This window comes from Bombina bombina, chromosome 5 (genome assembly GCF_027579735.1).
Source record: "Bombina bombina isolate aBomBom1 chromosome 5, aBomBom1.pri, whole genome shotgun sequence".
In the NCBI taxonomy this organism is placed as follows: domain Eukaryota; kingdom Metazoa; phylum Chordata; class Amphibia; order Anura; family Bombinatoridae; genus Bombina; species Bombina bombina.
In genome coordinates, this window is record NC_069503.1 from 162,838,374 (window position 1) to 162,865,167 (window position 26,794).

A 26,794-nucleotide genomic window follows, 5' to 3' on the forward strand; every position below is an offset into this window, starting at 1 on the left:
ACATGATCATCTGTCCAAGGGAATGTGTTTCCGCAGGCCAGCGTGGGTCATAGTGACGACGGACGCCAGCCTATTGGGCTGGGTTGCAGTCTGGAATTCCCTGAAAGCACAGGGATTGTGGACTCAGGAGGAGGTTCTCCTCCCGATAAATATTCTAGAACTGAGAACGATATTCAACGCGCTTCAGGCGTGGCCCCAGTTGGCAAGATTCCTAAGATTCCAGTCGGACAATATCACGACTGTAGCATATATCAATCATCAGGGGGGGGGGGCAAAGAGTTCTCTAGCGATGCTAGAGGTTACCAAAATAATTCAATGGGCAGAGACTCACTCTTGCCATCTATCAGCAATCTATATCCCAGGAGTTGAGAACTGGGAAGCGGATTTTCTAAGTCGTCAGACTTTTCATCCGGGGGAGTGGGAACTCCATCCGGAGGTGTTTGCACAATTGATTCAGCAATGGGGCACACCAGAATTGGATCTGATGGCGTCTCATCAGAATGCCAAACTTCCTTGATACGGGTCCAGGTCAAGGGATCCTCAGGCAGTACTGATAGATGCTCTAGCAGTACCCTGGTCGTTCAACCTGGCTTATGTGTTTCCACCATTTCCTCTCCTTCATCGTTTGATTGCCAGAATCAAACAGGAGAGAGCTTCAGTGATTTTGATAGCACCTGCGTGGCCACACAGGACTTGGTATGCAGACCTGGTGGACATGTCATCTCTTCCACCATGGCCTCTGCCCCTGAGACAGGACCTTCTGATTCAAGGTCCGTTCCAGCATCCAAATCTTGTTTCTCTGCGACTGACTGCTTGGAAATTGAACGCTTGATCTTATCCAAGCGGGGGTTCTCTGAGTCGGTCATAGATACCTTGATTCAGGCTCGAAAGCCTGTCACCAGGAAAATTTATCATAAGATATGGAGTAAATATCTTTATTGGTGCGAATCCAAAGGCTACTCATGGAGTAAGATCAGGATTCCTAGGATTTTGTCCTTTCTCCAAGAAGGATTGGAGTAGGGGTTATCAGCTAGTTCCTTAAAGTGACAGATATCTGCTTTATCAATTCTACTGCACAAACGTCTGGCAGATGTTCCAGATGTTCAGTCGTTCTGTCAGGCTTTAGTTAGAATCAAGCCTGTGTTTAAACCTGTTGCTCCGCCATGGAGTTTGAATTTAGTTCTTAAAGTTCTTCAAGGGGTTCCGTTTGAACCTATGCATTCCTTCTCTGTGTCCTAATCCTTCCTCTAAGAAGGAGCGTCTATTGCACAACTTGGATGTGGTTCATGCTTTAAAGTTTTACTTGCAAGCTACCAAAGATTTCCGTCAAACATCTTCTTTGTTTGTTGTCTATTCTAGAAAACGTAGAGGTCAAAAAGCTACGGCTACCTCTCTTGCCTTTTGGCAGAAAAGCATCATCCGTTTGGCATACGAGACTGCTGGACAGCAGCCTCCTGAAAGAATTACAGCTCACTCTACTAGAGCGGTGGCTTCCACATGGGCTTTTAAAAAGGATGCTTCTGTTGAACAGATTTGTAAGGCTGTGACTTGGTCTTCACTTCATACCTTTTCCAAATGTTACAAATTTGATACCTTTGCTTCTTCGGAGGCTATTTTTGGGAGAAAAGTTCTTCAAGCAGTGGTGCCTTCTGTTTAACCATCTGTCTTGTCCCTCCCGTTCATCCGTGTCCTGTAGCTTTGGTATTGTATCCCACAAGTAAAGGATGAATCTGTGGACTCGTCTTACCTTTATAGAAGAAAACTAAATTTATGCTTACCTGATAAATTGATTTCTTCTATGGTAAGACAAGTCCACGGCCCGCCCTGTCATTTTAAGACAGATTGTATTTTTTGATTTAAACTCAGTCACCTCTGCACCTTGTAGTTTCTCCTTTTTCTTCCTGTACCTTCGGTCGAATGACTGGGGGGTGGAGCTAAGGGAGGAGCTATATAGACAGCTCTGCTGTGGTGCTCTTTGCAACTTCCTGTAGGGAAGGATAATATCCCACAAGTAAACAATGAATCCGTGGACTCGTCTTACCGTAGAAGAAATCAATTTATCAGGTAAGCATAAATTTAGTTTTTTTTTTCTTATGAGAGAGGTTTAATCCAATTAGAATTTTTGTTGTTGTCTTTACAAATAGATGACAATAATAGTTAGAAATGTGCAAAGTGCCTCCAAATTATGTAGTGCTGTTAAATCCAGAGGTGTGGGTCTCCCTACAATATTTGTTTTTATTGTGATTAAACGGTGCATTTTGTAGTATATAGAACTGATTGATTTTATCAGGGGCTATAGTAGTGTGGCAATATGCTGCTGCTATTATATGGAGGTATGTAACTAACTTAATTACACTGCCCATAAATACTTAGAGGAATTTAAATCCCTGGGGAGGAGGGACTGGGTATAATAAGCAAAGAAACCGATAATACGGGTCTGGAAAAAGCAAATGTCTATGAGAGTCAAGTATTACCCCAGTACAATGGATTTCATAATTAGCGAGATTGCTTGGGAATGACACTGTGCTATAAGGGGGGACCACTAATCATTTTTAGGGTGAAATATAAATATTGGTTTCATCCATGAAAACACCGTATTAAATTGCATAATAGGTTTTCTTAGAGAAAATATATATACAGAGAAGCGCAGAGAGCTCCAAGCCTTTAGTTACCACAAGAGTAGTGATATAGGGAGAATAGCGTCCATCAGAAAGGATTACTGTAAAGCAAGGTTTTGCTATGATACCACACACATTCGCAACCCTATTTATATGTTTGGTCTGAACATTTCTGAAGTAATATACAAGATAGGTGCAGATTTTGGCAAAGTGCCTAAAATGTGTGTGTACTTTAATCCTGGTTGTAGTCAAACGTGAAAGTGTTGTAAAAGATAACACACACACTCTCATTCAACACACATACACCACACATACTGTCATACAACACACACTGTCATACAACACACACACTCTCACACAACACACACATACACACCGCACACACTCTGATACAACACACACACACTCTAATACAACACACACATACACACCGCACACACTTGCATAATACACACATATACACACCGCACACACTCTGATACAACACACACACTCTCATACAACACACATACACACCGCACACACTTGCATATTACACACATATACACACCACACACATACACACCGCACACACTTTCATACTACACACATATACACACCGCACACACTGATACAACACACACACATACTCACCGCACACACTCTAATACAATACACACTGCACACACTCTCATACAGCACACACACTGTCCTGTAACACACACACTATCTCCTACAACACACACATACACAACACACACATACACAACGCACACACTCTCATAGCGCACACACTCTGATACAATACACACCACACACACTCTTCTACAACACACTAATACACCGCACACACTCTGATACAATACACACCGCACACACTCTCATACAACACACATACACACTGCACACACTCTAATACAACGCACACATACACACCGCACACACTCTCGTACAACACACCGCACACACTCTCGTACAACACACCGCACACACTCTCGTACACCACACCGCACACACACTCGTACAACACACCGCACACACACTCATACCGCACACACTTTGATACAATACACACCGCACACACTTTCATACAACACACTGCACACACTCTTATACAACACACACATACACACCGCACACACACTCATACCGCACACACTCTGATACAACACACACCACACACACACTCTCCTACAACACACACACACCACACACTCTGACACTACACACACATACACACCACACACACTCTCATACAACACATACACTCTCATACAACACACACACACACACTCATACAACACACACACCACACACACTCTCCTACAACACACACACCGCATACACTCTCATACAAAACACACACTCTCATACAACACACACTCTCATACAACACACACACACCGCACACACTCTCATACAACACACACACTCATACAACACACACTCTTACAACACACACTCTTACAACACACACTCTTACAACACACACTCTCTTACAACACACACTCTCATACAACACACACACACTCTCATACAACACACACACACTCTCATACAACACACACACCCCACACACACTGTCATACAACACACACACACTCTCATACAACACACACACCCCACACACACTGTCATACAACACACACATACACACCACACACACTGTCATACAACACACATACACACCACACACACTGTCATACAACACACACATACACACCACACACACTCTCTCATACAACACACACATACACACCACACACGTTGCGAACCAGTAATGGGTCCCAACCTGTGGTTTGAAGAACCCTGCTGTAAAGCAAGCAGTAGAACTTTGTACCAAGAGAGCTCAGTTTTACAAAAACTGTATGGGCTAAAGATTGCTATTATTATTTATTTTATGAGTTGATAAATTATAATCATGTGTGGTGAGACAATGTTTTTAGACTTTTTTTTTTTTTTTGCTGATATCCCTCTGTATAAAAAACCTATTTAAAAGGAAGTAACAGAATACAAATCCGTTCTCATTTCATAGTCCTATGCGATTAATATTGATATTTTATTTTTACTTCCTTCTTGTAGGTTTTAATCCATCATGGAATGAAACATTTGTGTTTGACATTGATGTACCAGCCCTGGCAATGGTCCGGTTCCTGGTGGAAGACTACGATGCATCTTCATGGAATGATTTTGTTGGACAATACACAGTACCGCTGACAAGTTTACAGCTGGGTAAAACTGCACCTTTTTACCTTAAACGTTTTCTTGAAGCTAACATTTTCTATACTTTATTGTGTTCCCAGTGGTCCATTGTACATGCTGGATTGTATTCAATTGTTAGCCGACGTGTCCTTAATCTTTATTTTTATTTTGAAATAGTTTTTGCCTGTACCTTCACTGTAGAAAAGCTATGAAACAGGAGCCAATAGCACTGATTAATCTCCCCAGTTGGGGTAGGAGAGAGACAGATATTTTTATATCTAAAATAGCTGGTTGTGCACAGCCATAATTAGCAATACTTAACTATGTTTAGACATAGACAACATTAGCAGGTCTGCTTTACCTGCAGGCTTAGCCCATTTGGGTGGACATATCCTTGACAACAACAAGTGATGGTGTTATAAGCAAAACCAGCAATCTAAAATATCAAAGCCCATCGTCCTGCATAACGTGCATACATCACAGCTGCAGAAAGCTCCAAAGTCTGCTCTTCCTGAGTTGCAGGCATCTTTCTGCATATGGAAACGGAGTAGAATCTGTGCTCCGGTTCCATATGAAGGCAGATGCCAGATTGTTACAGACAGTGACACTGTGTGTGTCACTGTCTGTAACAATCAACTCCTGGGGCCGGTGTGAGGTGTGGAAGGGAAGGCATGTGGGTGGCCTTGCGGCGGAGAAAGTGGGAGAGGCCCTACCTACAGAAAATAAAATTGAAGGGAGAGGGAGGGATGGGGAACTACACTACAGAAAAGTGGAGGAATAGGTGTGGGGGTGCCCTTACTAATGATCGCCAGAGTGGGTGGTTTGGGGACCACTAAACTACAGAAAATGTTTTTAAAAAAATCTAATAAATTAAAAAAATATTTATTTATATATTTGGTACTGGTAGACAGCTGCCAGTACCATAAATGGCTACCATTAGTTGGAGGTTGAGGAGCTATTTGGGTCGAACAGGGAGGTGGGAGGGTTGTGGAGGATCATTACACTGCACACACAAAAAAAACAAATGAATAATAATGAAAATTTTTAAAAATTGCATACTGGCAGACTGTCTACCAGTACCTAAGATGGTGGGACTTAGTGTGGGTGGGGTGAGGGAGCTGTTTGGGAGGGAAATCTCTATACTATACAGCTAAAATGAACATTACAAGCTAACCCCTTTACTGCAAGGAATAATAGAAGTGTGGTGTGCATCTGCAATTATTGACATGCTAATTACCAAAAACCAGTGGCAAAGCCATGTTTATCTGCTATTTATAAACACAGGGAATTCAATAGAAGCTTTTACAATTATTTGTGTCATGATTGCCCAAGCAGTATATAAATGATTTCAGCGAGAAACCCAAAGTTTATGAAAATGTTAATGATTTTTTCCTTTTTAGCAATGAGTCCATAGCTTCATAACGTGGAATATATTCCAGACTATCAGGAGGAGGTCAATAACCCTCACAGAGCTTTTGTCCCTCCCACTTTCTCTCCCTCTCCACTTTGTTCTTGGCCTCTGAGGTAAGAGGTTGAAGATTTCAGTCAGGAGAATGGGTTCTTCATCAAGACATATTCGACCAGCTTATTCTATATTGGGTTCTACCATGTATAGATCTAGTGGTGTACAAGCTAAATCACAGCTTCAAGCATATTTGTGCCAGATATAGAGACTCCAGTGCTCTATGATAGATGCCTTAGTTTGTCCCTACATTTTTCATTTAGCGTTCCTGTTTTCTCAATGTGTTCCCGTATCAAGAGTCATTGCAAGAATCAAACCGGGTTTAGCTTTAGTAATTCTCTTAGCTCTGGCGTGGGACTGCAGAACTTGGTATGCAGACCTAATTCAGTTGTCTTCTCTACCTACATGGACACTACACCTAAGGAATGATCTTCTGTCTCAAGGACATATGTTTCACCTGGATCTCAATTTGCTGAATTTGACAGTGTGAAGGTTAAACGCTTAGACCTCAAGATCAGGGGTTTCTCTGACTCAGATATCATAAAATCTAGATAAATTACTTTCTTTGGTGTTCTTTGTGAGTTTTTTTTCTTGGAAATCCTTTGAAATTCTCAGAATACTTCAGTTCCTGCAGGATGGACTATATAAGGGCCTATTGGCTAGTTCTCTAAAGGGTCAGATATCTGCATTAACTGTTTTGCTTCTCAAAAAGTTGGCTAAGTTGCCAGATGTTCAAACTTTTGTTCAAGCCCTGGTGAGAATTTATCCTGTTGTTAGACCAATTTCTTATCCTTGGAACTTGAATTTAGTTCTCTCTGTTCTGTAAGGTATTGCTTTTAAACCTATGCTTATTTTAGACCTTAAATGGTTGTCCTGGAAGGTTCTTTTTCTTCTAGTCATTTCTTCAGCTAGAAGAGTTTTGGAATTATCAGCTCTATCTTGTGATCCTTAATTTCTGACTTTTCACAAAGATAAGGCAGTCCTGTGGACCAAATATGATTTTCTTCCAAAGATGTTATCTTCAGAAAATATTAGTCAGGAAATAGTTGCTCCTCCTTTGTGTCCAAAGCCTAATAATCCAAAGAAAGATTTCTTCACAACCTAGATGTTGTCAGAGTATTTTTTTTAGACAAACTTCCAGTTTATTTGTCCACTACTCTGGTCCTAGGAAGGGTCAGAAAGCTACGTAGGGTGGTGGCCCTGGAATCCTGGCTCAAGCAGATTATTTGTAAGGCTTACTTGGTTGTGGTTAAACCACCACCAAAAAGATTAACAGCTCATTCTACGAGATCAGTATCTTGTTACTGAGCTTTCAAGGATGATGCCTCCTTGTAACAGATTTGCAAGGTGGAAACTTGGTCTTCCCTTCACACTTTTTCCAAATTTAATCATTTTGACATTTATGCTTCTTCTGATGTAGCTTTTGGCAGGAAAGTCCTTCGGGCCATAGTATCCGGCAAATAGGAACTGTCTACTTTTTGTCCCACCCGTCCTTAACATGGACTCTCAGCTTGGGTATTGTATCGCATATGTTATGAAGCTATAGACTCGCATCAGCTATGAAGGAAAACAGAATTTATGCTTTTTTTTTTATCTCTGGGTTTAACAGGCATTTTGGGTGAGATAGTGTTACCGTGAGTAATAAATTTTTCCATCAATAGTGACAAAAAAGCAAAAAAACAATCAAACACTGAGAACAACAAATAAAATGCAAATCCCCTGTGTGGGGAAAGACAAATACCGTGATATCGCAATTAGTGCAGCAAAAAAAAAATTTTTTTTATTTTTTTTTTTCTCTCCTCTTCCTTTCTTTCTCTTTTTTTTTTTTTCCCCTAAGTGAATACCTATATAAGTGAATATAATCTAATGTGATACATACAATCAAAATACAAGAAAAATAATAAATAAGCTATATAATATAGAACCTATACTAAGTATAATGGTTATATATTCTATAGACAGTGACAAGGGCCGAAGCCTTGGGAAAAATGCCTGAAACTTTATAGCTTAAACAACCAGAAAGAAATAATGAATTTGGGGTCAAGGACAACCAGTTATATTCTTGCCTGCACAACAATACAGACAAATACGTATAGAAACCTTGTTCTGCTAGACCTGCCAAAAGAGATGAGAGTAAACAATATTAAATTTGAACAAGACCCTGATTAGTAACCCCTAGACTGATTAAACCCCCAGCTATATCAGAGAGTCTCCTGGGATTCAGGGCCGCCTTACACAGTTCCCAGCTAAGATTGAAGCTTCGAATCGGCGACAATTTGAGCAGACGGTCAGAGAAACATGCAAAGATCTTAAAAAGTCACCTTTATGCTCCGAGCATCCAGGAGCAAAAGATAGAACACCGTGGGAGAGTCTGAATCCTTAGTTGGTGGCAGGGTAAAACCGTAGCTGAGCCGACTCTGGAGAAACTGGCGTCCGGCCAGGAGCGCTCCCACCCGGGGGAGCAGTACAGATGAAGTGACCGGAAATTTAGCATGCAAGGCCCTGGAGCCTTATCTCTTTAAACCATGCTGACAGGTGCTGGACCACTTGTACCTGGATCCAGGAGACCACTGCCCAGCAGGAGCAAAAACACTCGGGACCCTTGCGCGCCCCAGAGCGGTGCACCCGCATCTGGCAGTGAGCCCGCCTCCAAGCCCAGCACGCCTTCCTCTGTACCGGAGCAAGCCCTCCAGGAAAACCCCTCCGGGGCTGAAAAGACACCGAGCCGACACAGCTGTCACTCACACAGCACCACTCTGGCTCCTCTCATCCCCTCCTCCGCCGCTCCACTGGACCAATGAGAGAGCCGTAAGCCCGGCAATTCAGCAGAACACAGTCAGAGGTGTGGAAGATCCTTAATTCTCCTTGGAAGTTCTGACAATCCTTTCCAGCAGTAACTAGCGTTGATGCGGATTCACCGCAGCATAGGCAGCATCTCAGGTTTCCCTTCCGCTTGCGATATCCTGTCAAGCAGTGCGCCCGAGCCCTTTCAGGTACAATGGGCAGAAAGTGAAGGCAGTGATAGCAAGCATCGGACAAGACGCCGACCTGGAGCACCTGTGTTAGAGCTCCGCCTTCTCACCGGAAACCCCAAGCCAGAATTTATGCTTACTGATACATTAATTTCCTTTTGGCTGATGAGAGTCCACAGCCCTCAATCTATTTTTTTTTTTTTATGGGTGACCGTTTTTTTTTTTTTGTTTTTTTTTTGCACCTTAAAAACCCTTCTTTCTGTCCTATCTTTTGTTTTCTGTCTCCTCTGCTCGGCTATATGTAAACTGGAGAGTGAGAGGAAGTGGGAGGGACTAAAGCTCTGTGTGGGTTCTTGACTTCCTCCTGATAGGCTGCAATATATCCCACATGATATGAAGCTATGGACACTCATCAACCAAAAGGAAATAAATTTATTGGTAAGCATAAATTCTGGGGTGTTTTTTTTTTTTTTTATATATGATCACATTTGGCTGTGAAATGGTGGCATGTAATATACCAAAAATGGGCCTAGATCAATACCTTGGGTTGTCTACTTAAAAAATATATATATAGTTTTGACAGGTAAAAAAACAAAAAAAAAACAAAGCTCTATTTCATTTTAAATGGAGTTATAGCAAAAATGTTAAAAATTCTCCAGTATTTTGGGCAAATTCTTCTCTAAAATTCACGGTAACAGGGGTTAAGGGGACCCAAACTTAATAGTACAGTGTCCCTTTAAAGTGAATGTTAAGTTTCATCAAGTAGTGCCCGGTTTTAAAAAATACTATTAAAAACAGGGGCACTTTCATTGATGAAACTTTACATTGCACTATATTTGTAGAAATACCTCTTCGTCTTGAAAGCCGCTCCAGCGCTTCGCCAGCCCGTCACAAGCCTCTTCCTACGTTATAAATTCCTCCAATCACGGCGTTGCTTTAGGCAATGTTTCTTACCGGAGGGGGGAGCTGTAATTGGAGGATGCCAGAATCGTCATTGCTGACGTAGGAAGAGGCTTGTGACGGGTTGGAGGGTCTGGAGGGGCTTTCAAGACGAAGAGGTAAGTATTTCTACAAATATGGTGCAATGTAAAGTTTCATCAATGAAAGTGCCCCTGTTTTTAATAGTATTTTTAAAAACCGGGCAATACTTGATGAAACTTTACATTCACTTTAACAGTCACAAAAAAAAACAATTTCAGAAATGACATAAAACAACTGCAGGGCTTGTTTCAAAAGTTAACTTGAAAACTCTGTATGATACTTTAAAATGTTTGTTTGCTCCTTCCTCAGGTCTTTGTTTTTCGCTGTGTTTAAATGATTTTGATTACATTTTGAATCAGTTGATGATTGTACATTTATAATAAATAACCCAAAATAAGAATTATGTCTTAATGCAAAAACATTTAACATTTAAGGTCTGCATTCAGCAAATCATATATTTAAATCAAGTTGTTAAAGGGACACTGCACACAAAACAAATTCTATCATCAGTGTGAAAGAGCAGCATCTAAACATGCTCAATTTCTCTTACATTGGTGTATCCGGTCCACATATTCATCCTTACTTGTGGGATATTCTCAATCCCTACAGGAAGTGGCAAAGAGAGCACACAGCATAGCTGTCCATATAGCTCCCCTCAGGCTCGGCCCCCCCAGTCATTCTCTTTGCCGCTCTAACAAATAGCATCTCCACGGGAGGGTAAAGAGTTTGTGGTGTTAGATTTGTAGTTTTTTTATTTCTTCAATCAAAAGTTTGTTATTTTAAAATAGTGCCGGTTTGTACTATTTACTCAAGGCAGAAAAGTGATGAAGATTTCTGCTGAGAGGAGTATGATTTTAGCACCCTTATCTAAAATCCGTTGCTGTTCCCACATAGGACTGTTAAGTACCGGAAAATATCAGTCGGGGGAAACAGTTTGCAGGCTTATCTGCTTCAGGTATGCTCAGTCATTTTTCTCTAACAAGACCTCGTATTGCTAGAAGACTGACAGAAATCCCCATGAGGGAAGGTAAGCCATTTTCTCAGACTCAGTATAGAAGGATGGCTTAGATTAAGGGCTTAAATACTGGTGGACACTTTTATGGGCTAATTCGCTTGCTTTATTATCATAATAGCATGTTTTCAAAGTGTTTGTTAAGAGTTGGTACACTTTCTGGGGTTTTAATTACGCCTGGCATATTGCAAGACACCTAATCTGTCTTGAAAGGCCCCATCACTCCGGAATGAAGAGGGTGGGGGCCTCATTTTCGCGCCTCAGTTGCGCAGTTGATTTACAAGGCAGAGACATACGACTTCACGTGCAGAGTCCAGAGACTTCAGAAGGACTGCAGAGAGGCTTATTTTCGGCTACAAATAATCCCTAAGGAAGGTAAAAGCCACAGCAGAGCTGTGGCACAGTGCTGTATTATTTTGTAACCGGTAGCCTGCTTCTTTTAGCTCCGGTTTGGGCAGTAAGGGGTTAACTGATCTGAAAATTTGTGTGCAATCCTTTCAAAGCATTAGGATAATGTGGTGAAAGTTTCATTAAGATTGGATGTTTTTTGACGTTTTTGTAAAAAAGTGTGTGCTTTTTATTATTTAAAGACACAGTAACGTTTTTTCAAGAGGTGATTATATTGCATTATAGTGCTGTCTAAACATGTCTGAGCCTTCAGATAGACCCTGTTCTTTGTGTTTAAAAGCCATGGCGGTACCCCCATTGCATTTATGTTTAAAGTGTGCTATAGCGTCTAAACATTTTAAAGACCATGCAGTGACACTTAAAAATGTAGCCCTAGATGATTCTTTAGCAGAAGGTATTGAGGATAGTACTCTTTCCTCTCCTCTTGTGTCGACACCACTTTTGCCAGCGCAAGCGATGCCCAGTACCTCTAGCGCATCGATCCCTGTTACCTTACAACAATTAGCAGCAGTAATGGATAATTCTCTTGCAGCATTTTTATCCAAACTGCCACCATTTCCAAGGAAGCGTGATCGCTCAGTTTTAAATACAGAAAATGAGCAATCAGAAGCGCAGGATAATTTATCTGTAGTACCCTCACAACAATCTGAGTTGGCGGTGAGGGATGGCCTGTCTGAGGGAGAAATTTCTGACTCAGGAAAAGTTTCTCAGCAGGCAGAGCCAGATACCATAGCGTTTAAATTTAAGCTAGAACACCTCCGCGTCCTGCTTAAGGAGGTCTTAGCTACGCTAGATGATTGTGACCCCTTGGTGGTCCCAGAAAAATTGTGTAAAATGGACAAATTCTTAGAGGTCCCGGTACACACTGAGGCGTTTCCGATCCCTAAGAGGGTGGCGGATATTGTGACTAGGGAGTGGGAGAGACCAGGTGTACCCTTTGTTCCCCCTCCTATATTTAAGAAAATGTTCCCCATAATTGACCCTAGACGGGACGCGTGGCAAACGGTCCCTAAGGTTGAGGGGGCAGTTTCTACACTAGCCAAGCGCATGACTATACCAATAGAAGACAGTTGCGCTTTCAAAGATCCTATGGATAAAAAATTAGAAGGTTTACTTAAGAGAATATTTGTTCAACAAGGTTTCCTTCTTCAACCAATTTCTTGCATTATTCCTGTAATCACTGCAGCGGCTTTTTGGTTTGAGGAACTGGAAAACTCGCTCCAGAAGGAGACGTCTTATGACGAAGTTATGGATAGAATTCACGCCCTGAAACTGGCTAATTCTTTCATCACAGATGCCGCTTTACAGTTAGCTAAATTAGCGGCGAAAAATTCTGGTTTTGCCATTGTGGCGCGCAGAGCGCTTTGGCTAAAATCATGGTCGGCGGACGTGTCGTCCAAAACAAAATTGCTTAATATTCCTTTCAAGGGTAAGACCCTATTCGGGCCAGAATTGAAAGAGATCATTTCAGATATCACTGGGGGAAAGGGCCATGCCCTTCCACAAGATAGACCCTTTAAAGCTAAAAACAAGGCCAATTTTCGTTCCTTTCGCAATTTCAGGAACGGACCTGCTTCAACCTCTACAGCCGCTAAGCAAGAGGGTAACGCTTCCCAGCCCAAGCCAACATGGAAACCTTTGCAGGGCTGGAACAAGGGTAAACAGGCCAAGAAGCCTGCTGCTGCTACCAAGACAGCATGAAAGGGTAGCCCAAGATCCGGGACCGGATCTAGTAGGGGGCAGACTTTCTCTCTTTGCTCAGGCTTGGGCAAGAGATGTTCCAGATCCCTGGGCTCTAGAAATTGTTGCTCAGGGGTACCTTCTAGAATTCAAGGACTCTCCCCCAAGGGGAAGGTTCCACATTTCTCGATTGTCTTTAGACCAGACAAAGAGACAGGCGTTCTTACGCTGCGTAGAAGATCTTCTAAAGATGGGAGTGATACACCCAGTTCCAACTGCAGAACAAGGACTGGGTTTTTACTCAAACCTGTTTGTAGTTCCCAAGAAGGAAGGAACTTTCAGACCAATCCTGGATTTAAAAATCCTAAACAAATTCCAGAGAGTTCCATCATTCAAGATGGAAACCATTCGGACAATCTTACCGATGATCCAGGAAGGTCAATATATGACTACCGTGGATTTAAAGGATGCGTACCTGCATATTCCTATCCACAAAGATCACCATCAGTTCCTAAGGTTCGCCTTTCTGGACAAGCATTACCAGTTCGTGGCTCTTCCCTTCGGGTTGGCCACTGCTCCCAGAATTTTCACAAAGGTGCTAGGGTCCCTTCTAGCGGTGCTAAGACCGCGGGGCATTGCAGTAGCACCTTACCTAGATGATATCTTAATACAAGCGTCGTCTTTTCACAGAGCAAAGGCTCATACGGACATTGTTCTGGCCTTTCTAAGGTCTCACGGGTGGAAGGTGAACGTAGAAAAAAGTTCTCTGTCCCCGTTCACAAGGGTTCCCTTCCTGGGAACAATAATAGACTCGGTAGAAATGAAAATCTTTCTGACGGAGGTCAGGAAGTCAAAGCTTTCAAATACTTGTCGAGTTCTTCATGCCATTCCTTCTGTGGCTCAGTGCATGGAGGTAATCGGTCTAATGGTTGCAGCAATGGACGTAGTCCCTTTTGCCAGAATTCATTTGAGACCACTGCAACTGTGCATGCTCAAACAGTGGAATGGGGATTATGCAGATTTGTCTCCCCAGATACAAATGGACCAGAAAACCAGAGACTCGCTCCTCTGGTGGTTGTCTCAGGATCACCTGTCTCAGGGAATGAGTTTCCGCAGACCGGAGTGGATCATTATCACGACCGACGCCAGTCTCTTAGGCTGGGGCTCTGGGACTCCCTGAAAGCTCAGGGTCTATGGTCTCGGGAAGAATCTCTTCTCCCGATAAACATTTTGGAACTGAGAGCGATATTCTCCAGGCCTGGCCTCAGCTAGCGGAGGCCAAATTCATCAGATTTCAGTCAGACAACATCACGACTGTAGCGTACATCAATCATCAGGGAGGAACAAAGAGTTCCCTGGCGATGAGGGAGGTATCCAAGATTATCAAATGGGCGGAGGATCACTCCTGCCATCTATCTGTAATTCACATCCCAGGAGTAGACAACTGGGAGGCGGATTACCTGAGTCGGCAGACTTTCCATCCGGGGGAGTGGGAACTCCACCCTGAGATTTTTGCTCAACTAACCCATCTATGGGGCATTCCAGAACTGGATCTGATGGCGTCCCGCCAGAACTCCAAAGTTCCCCGTTACGGGTCCAGGGATCCCAAGGCGACATTGATAGATGCTTTAGTGGCGCTTTGGTCATTCAATCTGGCTTATGTCTTTCCACCGTTTCCTCTTCTCCCTCGGCTAGTAGCCAGAATCAAACAGGAGAAGGCTTCGGTAATTCTGATAGCTCCTGCGTGGCCACGCAGGACTTGGTATGCAGACCTGGTGGATATGTCATCGGCTCCATAATGGAAGCTACCTTTGAGGCAGGACCTTCTAATCCAAGGTCCATTCAAGCATCCAAACCTAGTTTCTCTGCAACTGACTGCTTGGAGATTGAACGCTTAATTCTAGCTAAGCGTGGGTTCTCTGAATCAGTTATAGATACTTTGATACAGGCTAGAAAGCCTGTTACTAGGAAAATTTACCATAAGATATGGCGAAAATATATTTGTTGGTGCGAATCCAAGGGTTACTCGTGGAGTAAGGTTAGGATTCCAAGGATATTGTCCTTTCTCCAAGAAGGATTGGAGAAAGGGCTGTCAGCTAGTTCCTTAAAAGGACAGATATCTGCTCTATCTATTCTGTTACACAAGCGTCTGGCAGCTGTGCCAGATGTTCAGGCGTTTGTACAGGCCCTAGTTAGAATCAAGCCTGTCTACAGACCTGTGGCTCCTCCATGGAGTCTAAATTTAGTTCTTTCAGTTCTTCAAGGGGTTCCGTTTGAACCTCTACATTCCATAGATATTAAGTTACTATTTTGGAAAGTTTTGTTTTTGGTAGCTATTTCTTCTGCTTTCTGAGTTTCTGAATTATCTGCTTTGCAGTGTAATTCACCCTATCTGGTGTTCCATACAGGTAAGGTTGTTTTGCGTACCAAACCTGGTTTCCTTCCAAAGGTGGTTTCCAATAAGAATATTAACCAGGAAATAGTTGTTCCTTCTTTGTGTCCTAATCCAGTTTCTAAGAAGGAACGTCTGTTACACAATCTTGATGTGGTTCGTGCTTTAAAATTCTATCTAAAAGCGACAAAAGATTTCAGACAAACATCATCTTTGTTTGTCGTCTATTCTGGCAAGAGGAGAGGTCAAAAAGCGACTGCTACCTCTCTTTCTTTCTGGCTGAAAAGCATCATCCGATTGGCTTATGAGACTGCTGGAAGGCAGCCTCCTGAACGAATTACAGCTCATTCCACTAGAGCTGTGGCTTCCACATGGGCTTTCAAGAATGAGGCTTCTGTTGAACAGATTTGTAAGGCAGGGACTTGGTCTTCTCTGCATACATTTGCGAAATTTTACAAATTCGATACTTTTGCTTCTTCGGAGGCTATTTTTGGGAGAAAGGTTTTACAAGCAGTGGTGCCTTCCGTTTAGGTTACCTGACTTGTTCCCTCCCTTCATCCGTGTCCTATTGCTTTGGTATTGGTTCCCACAAGTAAGGATGAAGCCGTGGACCGGATACACCAATGTAAGAGAAAACAGAATTTATGCTTACCTGATAAATTTCTTTCTCTTACGGTGTATCCGGTCCACGGCCCGCCCTGGCAATTAAGTCAGGTTTAAATTTATTTTTGTAAAACTACAGTCACCACTGCACCCTATGGTTCTCATTTTTCTCCTAACCGTCGGTCGAATGACTGGGGGGGCGGAGCCTGAGGGGAGCTATATGGACAGCTCTGCTGTGTGCTCTCTTTGCCACTTCCTGTAGGGATTGAGAATATCCCACAAGTAAGGATGAAGCCGTGGACCGGATACACCGTAAGAGAAAGAAATTTATCAGGTAAGCATAAATTCTGTTTCTTTTTCTTTTCTTTCATCAAAAATTTGAAGTGAAAGCTTTTAAATTACAACGTATACAGCAGTATCAGTTGTCCACTTCCTACTAATAATCATTTTTTACTAAAGCTTATTGGCTGATAGACATTTCCTTACTTATGCTCATTGGCTGATAGGCACTTCATACTAATGATCAATGGCTGATAGGTGTTCCCTACTTATGCTTATTGGTTGAAAGGAATTTCCTACTTATGCTCATGGGTGCTAGGCAGTGTCATATTTATATTTTGTGCTGCCCAGGTTTAGGCCTTTTTTTGCCATAATATTTTTTGGTGAGGGTGTAACGTGACTCTTTTTTTTCATGGCATCTTCTAACTAAATGTTCGAGTATATGTGTGTGTTTGTGTGTGTACAGTGTGAGTGTGTGTAGTGCATGTATGTGTGGGTGTAGTTAGAAAGTGCTGCTTCCCCCCCCCCCCCACAATCTGCCACCCTAGGCAAGTGCCTTGTTTGCCTAGGCCAAAATACGCTCCTGGAGCTAGATGTTTCCTAATGGTTATTGGTTTATAGGAACTTCCTACTAGTGACTAATAGGCAGGAACTATAAATCACAGAGCATTAGCTGAAAGTGTACAACTGTTATTAGTATGTCATTTTACCTTTTATACGGCTTTTAAATCATATTTAATTAAGCAAAAATAAAATACCAACATGTTCACATACTGCTTTTGAATATGGATATTTCTGAGAACATTGTCCTTTAAAGTCATTTTTTACTTAAACTATTATTCATTTTACTAGCACTTTAACTTATCAATTTATTATAACCAAGGATGTTTGCCCTTTTAAAGGGAGACATAATGTTTATTTGAAATGCATAGCTGTGGATTTCAAATATAATTTGAAAAATTATTTTTTCAGTATGTATTTTGCAAAAATGCATGTCATTAAAAGTGTATCACTATTAAATAAGAACTTAAAAGGGATATAATACCCATATGCTAAATTACTTGAAAGGGATGCAGTTACTGTAAAAAGCGCACAAGAAAATATCACCTGAATATCTGGATGTACAATAGGAAGATATTTTACCTCAAAATGTATCCAGCTGACAATAGTAAGTGCTCTGTGAACAGTTAAGGCTTTGACACACTGCAAGCGATGCGGCGAGAGTCGAAGCAACTGCTTCGCGAGGCATTGCTTCTGAAGTTCAAATATTTCAACTCTGAGCGCTCAGCTACGCACCTGACGCAGCAGAGCGTGCAGAGATGAAAAACATAATTTATGTAAGAACTTACCTGATAAATTCATTTCTTTCATATTGGCAAGAGTCCATGAGCTAGGGACGTATGGGATATACAATTCTACCAGGAGGGGCAAAGTTTCCCAAACCTCAAAATGCCTATAAATACACCCCTCACCACACCCACAATTCAGTTTAACGAATAGCCAAGTAGTGGGGTGATAAAGAAAGGAGTAAAAAGCATCAACAAAGGAATTTGGAAATAATTGTGCTTTATATAAAAAAATCATAACCACCATAAAAAGGATGGGCCTCATGGACTCTTGCCAATATGAAAGAAATTAATTTATTAGGTAAGTTCTGATATATATGTTTTCTTTCATCTAATTGGCATGAGTCCATGAGCTAGTGACGTATGGGATAGCAATACCCAAGATGTGGAACTCCACGCAAGAGTCACTAGAGAGGGAGGGATAAAATAAAAAACAGCCATTTTTCGCTGAAAAAAATTAATCCACAACCCAAAATATAGGTTTATTCTCATAAATGAAAGGAAAAACTTAAATCATAAGCAGAAGAATCAAACTGAAACGGTTGCCTGAAGAACTTTTCTACCAAAAAATGCTTCCGAAGAAGCAAATACATCAAAACGGTAGAATTTAGTAAATGTATGCAAAGAAGACCAAGTTGCTGCTTTGCAAATCTCATCAACTGAAGCTTCATTCTTAAAAGCCCATGAAGTGGAGACTGATCTAGTATGAGCTGTAATTCTCTGAGGCGGGGCTTGACCCGACTCCAAACAAGCTTGATGAATCAAAAGCTTTAACCACGATGCCAAAGAAACGGCAGAAGCCTTCTGACCTTTCCTAGAACCAGAAAAGATAACAAATAGACTAGAAGTCTTCCTGAAATCTTTAGTAGCTTCAACATAATATTTCAGAACTCTCACCACATCCAAAGAATGTAAAGATCTCTCCAAAGAATTCTTAGGATTAGGACACAAGGAAGGGACAACAATTTCTCTATTAATGTTGCTAAAATTCACAACCTTAGGTAAGAATTTAAATGAAGTCTGCAAAACTGCCTTATCCTGATGAAAAATCAGAAAAGGAGATTCACAAGAGAGAGCAGATAATTCAGAAACTCTTCTAGCAGAAGAGATGGCCAAAAGAAACAACACTAAAGAATGCATAGGCTCAAATGGAGGAGCCTGTAAAGCCTTCAAAACCAAATTAAGACTCCAAGGAGGAGAGATTGATTTAATAACAGGCTTGATACGAACCAAAGCCTGAACAAAACAGTGAATGTCGGGAAGCTTAGCAATCTTTCTGTGAAATAAAACAGAAAGAGCAGAGATTTGTCCTTTCAAGGAACTTGCAGACAAACCCTTATCCAAAACATCCTGAAGAAACTGTAAAATTCTAGGAATTCTAAAAGAATGCCAAGAGAATTTATGAGAAGAACACCATGAAATATAAATCTTCCAAACTTGATAATAAATCTTTCTATAAACAGATTTACGAGCCTGTAATATAGTATTAATCAGAGTCAGAGAAACCTCTATGACTAAGCACTAGGCGTTCAATTTCCATACCTTCAAATTTAATGATTTGAGATCCTGATGGAAAACAGACCTTGAGACAGAAGGTCCAGTCTTAATGGAAGTGGCCAAGGTTGGCAACTGGACATCCGAACATGATCTGTATACCAGAACCTGGGAGGCCATGCTGGAGCCACCAGCAACACAAACGATTGCTCCATGATGATTTTGGAGATCACTCTTGGAAGAAGAACTAGAAGCGGGAAAATATAAGCAGGTTGATAACACCAAGGAAGTGTCAACGCATCCACTGCTTCCGCCTGAGGATCCCTGGACCTGGACAGGTACCTGGGAAGTTTCTTGTTTAGATGAGAAGCCATCAGATCTATTTCTGTTAGACCCCACATCTGAACAACCTGAGAAAACACATCTGGATGGAGGGACCACTCCCCCGGATGTAAAGTCTGACGGCTGAGATAATCCGCTTCCCAATTGTCTATACCTGTGATATGAACCGCAGAGATTAGACAGGAGCTGGATTCCACCCAAGCAAGTATCCGGGATACTTCTTTCATAGCTTCGGGACTGTGAGTCCCACCCTGATGATTGACATATGCCACAGTAGTGATATTGTCTGTCTGAAAACAAATGAACGGTTCTCTCTTCAACAGAGGCCAAATCTGAAGAGCCCTGAAAATCACACGGAGTTCCAAAATATTGATTGGTAATCTCGCCTCTTGAGATCTCCAAACCCCTTGTGCTGTCAGAGATCCCCAAACAGCTCCCCAACCTGAAAGACTTGCATCTGTTGTGATCACAGTCCAGTTTGAACGAACAAAAGAGGCCCCTAGAACTATACGATGGTGATCTAACCACCAAGTCAGAGATAGTCGAGCAAAGGGGATCGCATCCAATGCTGCAGTCATGAGACCTAAAACTTCCATGCACATAGCTACTGAAGGGAATGGCTGAGACTGAAGGTTCCAACAGGCTGAAACCAATTTCAAACGTCTCTTGTCTGTTAGAGACATGGACACTGAATCTTTCTGGAAACCTAAAAAGGTGACCCTTGTCTGAGGAATCAAATAACTTTTTGGTAAATTGATGCTCCAACCATGTTTTTGAAGAAACAACACTAGTTGATTTGTGTGAGATTCTGCAGAATGTAAAGACTGAGCTAGTACCAAGATATCGTCCAAATAAGGAAACACCGCAATACCCCGCTCTCTAATTACAGTGAGTAGGGCACCAAGAACCTTTGAAAAGATTCTTGGAGCTGTCGCTAGGCCAAAAGGAAGAGCAACAAATTGGTAATGCTTGTCTAGAAAAGAGAATCTCAGAAACTGATAATGATCTGGATGAATCGGAATATGAAGATATGCATCCTGTAAGTCTATTGTGGACATATAATGCCCTTGGTGAACAAAAGGCAGAATAGTCCTTATAGTCACCATCTTGAAAGTTGGTATTCTTACATAACAATTCAAAATTTTTAGATCCAGAACTGGTCTGAATAAATTTTCATTCTTTGGGACAATGAATAGATTTGAATAAAACCCCAGACCCTGTTCCTGAAACGGAACCGGCATGATTACCCCTGAAAGCTCCAGGTCTGAAACACACTTCAGGAAAGCCTGAGTCTTTACTGGATTTGCTGGGATGCATGAGAGAAATATCTTCTCACAGGAGGTCTTACTCTGAATCCTATTCAATACCCCTGAGAGACAATACTCAGAATCCATTGATTTCGGACAGAATTTGTCCAAACATCCTTGAAAAATCTTAATCTGCCCCCTACCAGCTGAGCTGGAATGAGGGCCGCACCTTCATGCGGACTTGGGGGCTGGCTTTGGTTTCTTAAATGGCTTGGATTTATTCCAATTTGAAGAAGGTTTCCAATTGGAAACAGATTCCTTGGGGGAAGGATTAGGTTTCTGTTCCTTAATTTGTCGAAAGGAACGAAAGGGGTTAGAAGCTTTAGATTTACCCTTAGATCTTTTATCCTGAGGCAAAAAAAAACTCCCTTCTCCACAGTGATAGTTGAAATATTCGAATCCAACTGATAACCAAATAACTTATTATCTTGGAAAGAAAGAGATAGCAATCTAGACTTAGAAGTCATGTCAGCATTCCAAGATTTAAGCCACAAAGCTCTTCTAGCTAAAATAGCTAAAGACATAGATTTAACATCAATTTTGATGATATCAAAAATGGTATCACAAATAAAATGATTAGCATGTTGAAGCAATCAAACAATGCTAGACAAATCAGAATCCAATTCTTGTTGCGCTAAATGCTCCAACCAAAAAGTTGATGCAGCTGCAACATCAGCCAAAGAAATTGCAGGCCTTAGAAGATGACCAGAATATAAATAGGCTTTCCTTAGATAAGATTCAAGTTTCCTATCCAAAGGATCTTTAAAAGAAGTACTATCTTCCATAGGAATAGTTGTATGTTTAGCAAGAGTAGAGAGAGCCCCATCAACTTTGGGGATCTTTTCCCAAATCTGCAATGTAACTGCTGGCAAAGGATACAATTTTTTAAACCTTGAAGAAGGAATAAAAGATGTACCAGGCCTATTCCATTCCTTAGAAATCATATCAGAAATAGTATCAGGAACTGGAAAAATTTCTGGAGTAACCACAGGAGGTTTATAAACAGAATTTAAACTTTTACTAGTCTTAATATCAAGAGGACTAGTTTCCTCAATATCCAATGTAATCAACACTTCTTTTAACAAAGAATGTATGTACTCTATCCTATATAATAAAATGCCAAGTGTGTTTGTCCGAAGCTGTCATGCGCAGTAGAGACAGCACAAGGACAAACACACCTGGCCTTTGAGTCCCTAGTTGATCTGCGGCAGAAGTGGGTGTGATTGAGGGGCGTAGCCGACGTGAAAGGGGCGTGGTCGGGCGTGAATTGCCGTGAAGGGGCGTGGTCGAGAGAGAGAGAGAGAGAGAGAGAGAGAGGGGAAGGGAGAGATAGAGAGGGGAAGGGAGAGAGAGAACAGAAGAGGGTGAATAGAGAGAGGGAGAGAGACAGCAAAAGAGAAGGGGGAGAGAGACAGCAAAAGATAGAGGGGGAGAGAGACAGCAAAAGATAGAGGGGGAGAGAGACAGCAAAAGATAGAGGGGGAGAGAGACAGCAAAAGATAGAGGGGGAGAGAGACAGCAAAATAGGGGGGAAGAGAGACAGCAAAATAGGGGGGAAGAGAGACAGCAAAAGAGAGGGGGGAGAGAGCAAAAGAGAGGGGGAGGGAGAGACCGCAAGGGGTGGGACCGCTGTACTGCAAAAAATGCCCCGTGTGAACGGGCTTTAGGACTAGTTTTAAATAAATAAGTAGATTTGTCAGAGTCAATATCTGAGGAAGGATCTTCTGAATCAGATAGATCCTTATCAGAGGAGGATAATCCAGTATGTTATCGGTCATTTGAAATTTCATCATCTTTATGAGAAGTTTTAAAGACCTTTTACGTTTATTAGAAGGCGGGATGGCAGACAGAGCCTTCTGAATAGAATCAGCAATAAAATCTTTTAAATTCACAGGTATATCTTGTACATTAGATGTTGAAGGAACAACAATAGGCAATGCACTATTACTGATGGATACATTCTCTGCATGTAAAAGCTTATCATGACAACTATTACAAACCACAGCTGGAGAAATAATCTCCACAAGTTTACAACAAATGTACTTGCTTTGGTAGAACTGTTATCAGGCAGCAGGGTTCCAACAGTGATTTCTAAAACAGGATCAGATTGAGACCTTGCAAAAGTAAGAGAAAAAACAACATATAAAGCAAAATTATCAATTTCCTTATATGACAGTTTCAGGAATGGGAAAAAAAATGCAAACAGCATAGCCCTCTGATAGAGAAAAAAGGCAAGAGGCATATAGAAATGGGGTCTTAAATAATGAAAATATTTGGCGCCAAGTATGACGCACAACACAAACAGAATTTTTTTTGGCGTTAACAACATCCGGAAATGACACGCTCGGGTCATCAAAGACGCAACCTTGTGAAAGGACTCGGCATCAACTAAGACGACGGAAATTACGAATTTGCGTCATTGAACGTAATTTCACGGCAAAAAAAATCTCGCGCCAAAAATGACGCAATAAACTTTTTTTTGCACTCTCGCAAGCCTAATTTTGCCAGCGAATTAAAAAGAACAGTCAATTGAAATATATATATATATATATATATATACCCCTGGTAAGAATTTTTTTTCCTAAAAAATGCATTTCCCAGATATGAAACAGACAGTCTGCAAAAATAAATATACTTAAACCTGGCACATGGCAAATATAAGTACAATACATTTATTTAGAACTTTATATAAATACATAAAGTGCCAAACCATAGCTGAGAGTGTCTTAAGTAATGAAAACATACTTACTAAAAGACACCCATCAACATATAGCAGATAGCCAAACCAGTACTGAAACGGTTATCAGTAGAGGTAATGGAATATGAAAGTATATTGTCGATCTGAAAAGGGAGGTAGACGATGAATCTCTACGACCGATAACAGAGAACCTATGAAATAGATCTTCTGTGAGGAAAACCATTGCATTCAATAGGTGATACTCCCTTCACATCCCTCTGACATTCACTGTACTCTGAGAGGAAACAGGCTTCAAAAATGCTGAGAAGCGCATGTCAACGTAGAAATCTTAGCACAAACTTACTTCACCACCTCCATAGGAGGCAAAGTTTGTAAAACTGAATTGTGGTGAGGGGTGTATTTATAGGCATTTTGAGGTTTGGGAAAATTTGCCCCTCCTGGTAGGATTGTATATCCCATACGTCACTAGCTTATGGACTCTTGCCAATTACATGAAAGAAAGGCCACATAATCACACTGCACGCCGCGCCACTCAGTGTTTCACAACCTTTATGCTGTCGATAGTATCAGCTGCATCTTGGGGGGGAACAGCCAATCAGCTTCATCAATTCTGATTCCACACTTTGCTTTACTATGATCTCATGAGATTTCACTGAAATCTTGTGAGATTTAATAGCAAACTTCCATAAAGTGACAAGGATAACATGACTATGCCTGCACATGACAGATGCACACTCCAAGTCCTGGGACTAGCATCCTAATTGGCTGCTTAAAGTCCCTTTACAATGGGATGTGGTTACTGAGGAAATGTTGATGTAAAATATCTTATGTTTTTACATAGAAATGTTCAGGTGATATTTTCTAGTCCGCTTTTTACAGCTATGCTGCATTACTATAAAGTTATTCAACATTTGGATATTATGTCCCTTTAATGTGAATAGCAGGGCCATAGGCCAAGCTATAATCACTTTCCTTAGCATGAATCAGAACCTATAAATGTATTGGGAGCCAGCCGCAAGCTTTCGTTCTGCAGAGATATTTTTCTTATAGATATTTTCCATCTCAGCGTAATAGCACACAGACATGCACAAGAAAGAAACTCCCAGCCATGTTTTTGATATTCGCTGCTATCAGGAGTCATTAGCAGCCTGTTTTTGTCTACCTATACACAGAAACATTAACCAAATAACTTAAATAATTCTTGGAGAAACTAAAGCTTATGTATTCTTTGAAAGGAGTCATGGGGACAGGCATTCTTTTGTTTGGACCTGCAAAAGCTCAAGGAAGAAGAAGCTACAAGGCTGTTCTATCAATTTGTGTCTGCAGTAGCACATTGTCACGATGGAGGAGTTTTATTGAGTGAAAACTGGAAAGTTTGGAGGATGCATATATTCTTAAAGGAACTGATGACTTTCTCTCTGACAAGCATGGATGTCCAGCCTGTTTTAGTCCAGAAATCTTGAATACAAATAGCAGCTACTCTGGCAAAGCTGCAGATGTATGGAGTCTAGGGGTGATGCTTTACACCATGTTGATAGGTAGCTACCCATTTCATGATATTGAGCCTAGTTCTTTGTTCAGCAAGATATGTCGTAGACAGTTTAACATTCCAGAGACATTATCCCCCAAAGCGAAATGCCTCATACGTAGTATACTTCGTAGAGAGCCAACAGAAAGGCTGACAATTCAAGAAATTCTGGACCATCCATGGTTTTCAACACATTTTGAATGCTTTGAGTTCAGGATATGGTGCTAAGGAAATGCCGGATCAACAGGTGCCTGACGTGAACATGGATGAGGGTACAAACACTTTCTTTAACTGAGCACAAAATTAGTTTCTTTTTGGTACTTGAGCTAAACATGGCCACATTAAAGAATCCTTCCTGACGGTATTATTTAAAATCTGTATTGTCCTAGTTCAGTAGCATATGAATGCTACACTGGGCTCCCTGGTTTTGAAAATAAGTCTGTAAGGAACTGCCTGTAGCATTGAAGCTGCTATCAAGTTTTATTTTGAAGAAAATTTATGTGGAGCAATTGTAGCTTCTAACCATATGGAGCCAAGGATTCTGCACAACTGCAACTTTGTCACTCCTGTTAACAAACCAACTTAAATGTTTTACCGGTCACATCTTGGCATCGCACTGTTAGATCTCTTCTGACCTTGATCAGGGAAAATTGATTGGCTATCCTTCCCTTTTTTTATGCTAATGCTTAACACACATGGGTACTTTAAAATGAATCAATTTAGATATACTGACGCAATAAAGTGGGTACTAAAACAAAAATTTCATGTTGGATTTTCAATTTCTAAATTTCCAAAATTGTTTTTTATTTACAAACTAAATATTCTTGATAGGAAATTACATTTTAATGCGTTCTTTTTGTATTTTTTTTTCTTTCTTTCTTATTTATTAAAGAAAATGTCACAGTAGTGATGTAATAAGCCAGTACTTAAATGTAATTAAGGCTTGATATATACTTTTACATGCTGTACTTAACACTTTAATGTGTATTTTGGTGTTTTCAGGCACTTATTTTCCAAGCTAACAACATTTATTAAAAAGCTTGTTTTGATCTAAACTGGCATTTTCCTTCCACTACTTCTGCCTTGCTCTATAATAAAACAGAGGCATAAATATTTGTGTTTCCAGTACCTCAGTTGTTTTGATTATACTGCTTGTATCTGTTTTGTGAATCGGTCACTGTTTTGGGGAGGTACACGTATAGTCTGTAAGTATGTAAATGTTACTTGAATTTGTGCTTAATTATAGTAAGTGGCATGTGCACACAGCTACTTGGCATTTTGATTTTCGGACACTTTGCCTGCCCTGTGGGACGTTTTGTTAAAATTTTATTTTTTATTAACTGCTCTTGATTTTGCATTAATAAAACAATATGAACCTAAAGCTGACCTTGGTCCTATTTTAGTAACTAAAATATGTGACAATTGTACACTCAAAAGATGGTGCTGTGTTCAGAAGGACCTACATTGTGTTTGAATTGTTTTCCCCTCCAC

General features: G+C 41.0%; 1 protein-coding gene and 1 pseudogene across 2 annotated transcripts in view; both read left to right on the forward strand.

The window, feature by feature from the left end:
• Positions 1-26,794, forward strand: part of PLCD1 (phospholipase C delta 1) — a 381,478-nt gene that overhangs the window by 350,214 nt on the left and 4,470 nt on the right. For both annotated transcript variants that reach the window (XM_053713769.1, XM_053713768.1), the window contains exon 14: positions 4,680-4,829. In XM_053713769.1, the coding sequence (XP_053569744.1) occupies positions 4,680-4,829 (150 nt within the window). The remainder of the gene's footprint in view (positions 1-4,679; positions 4,830-26,794) is intronic.
• Positions 24,859-25,634, forward strand: LOC128661776 (tribbles homolog 2-like; annotated as a pseudogene).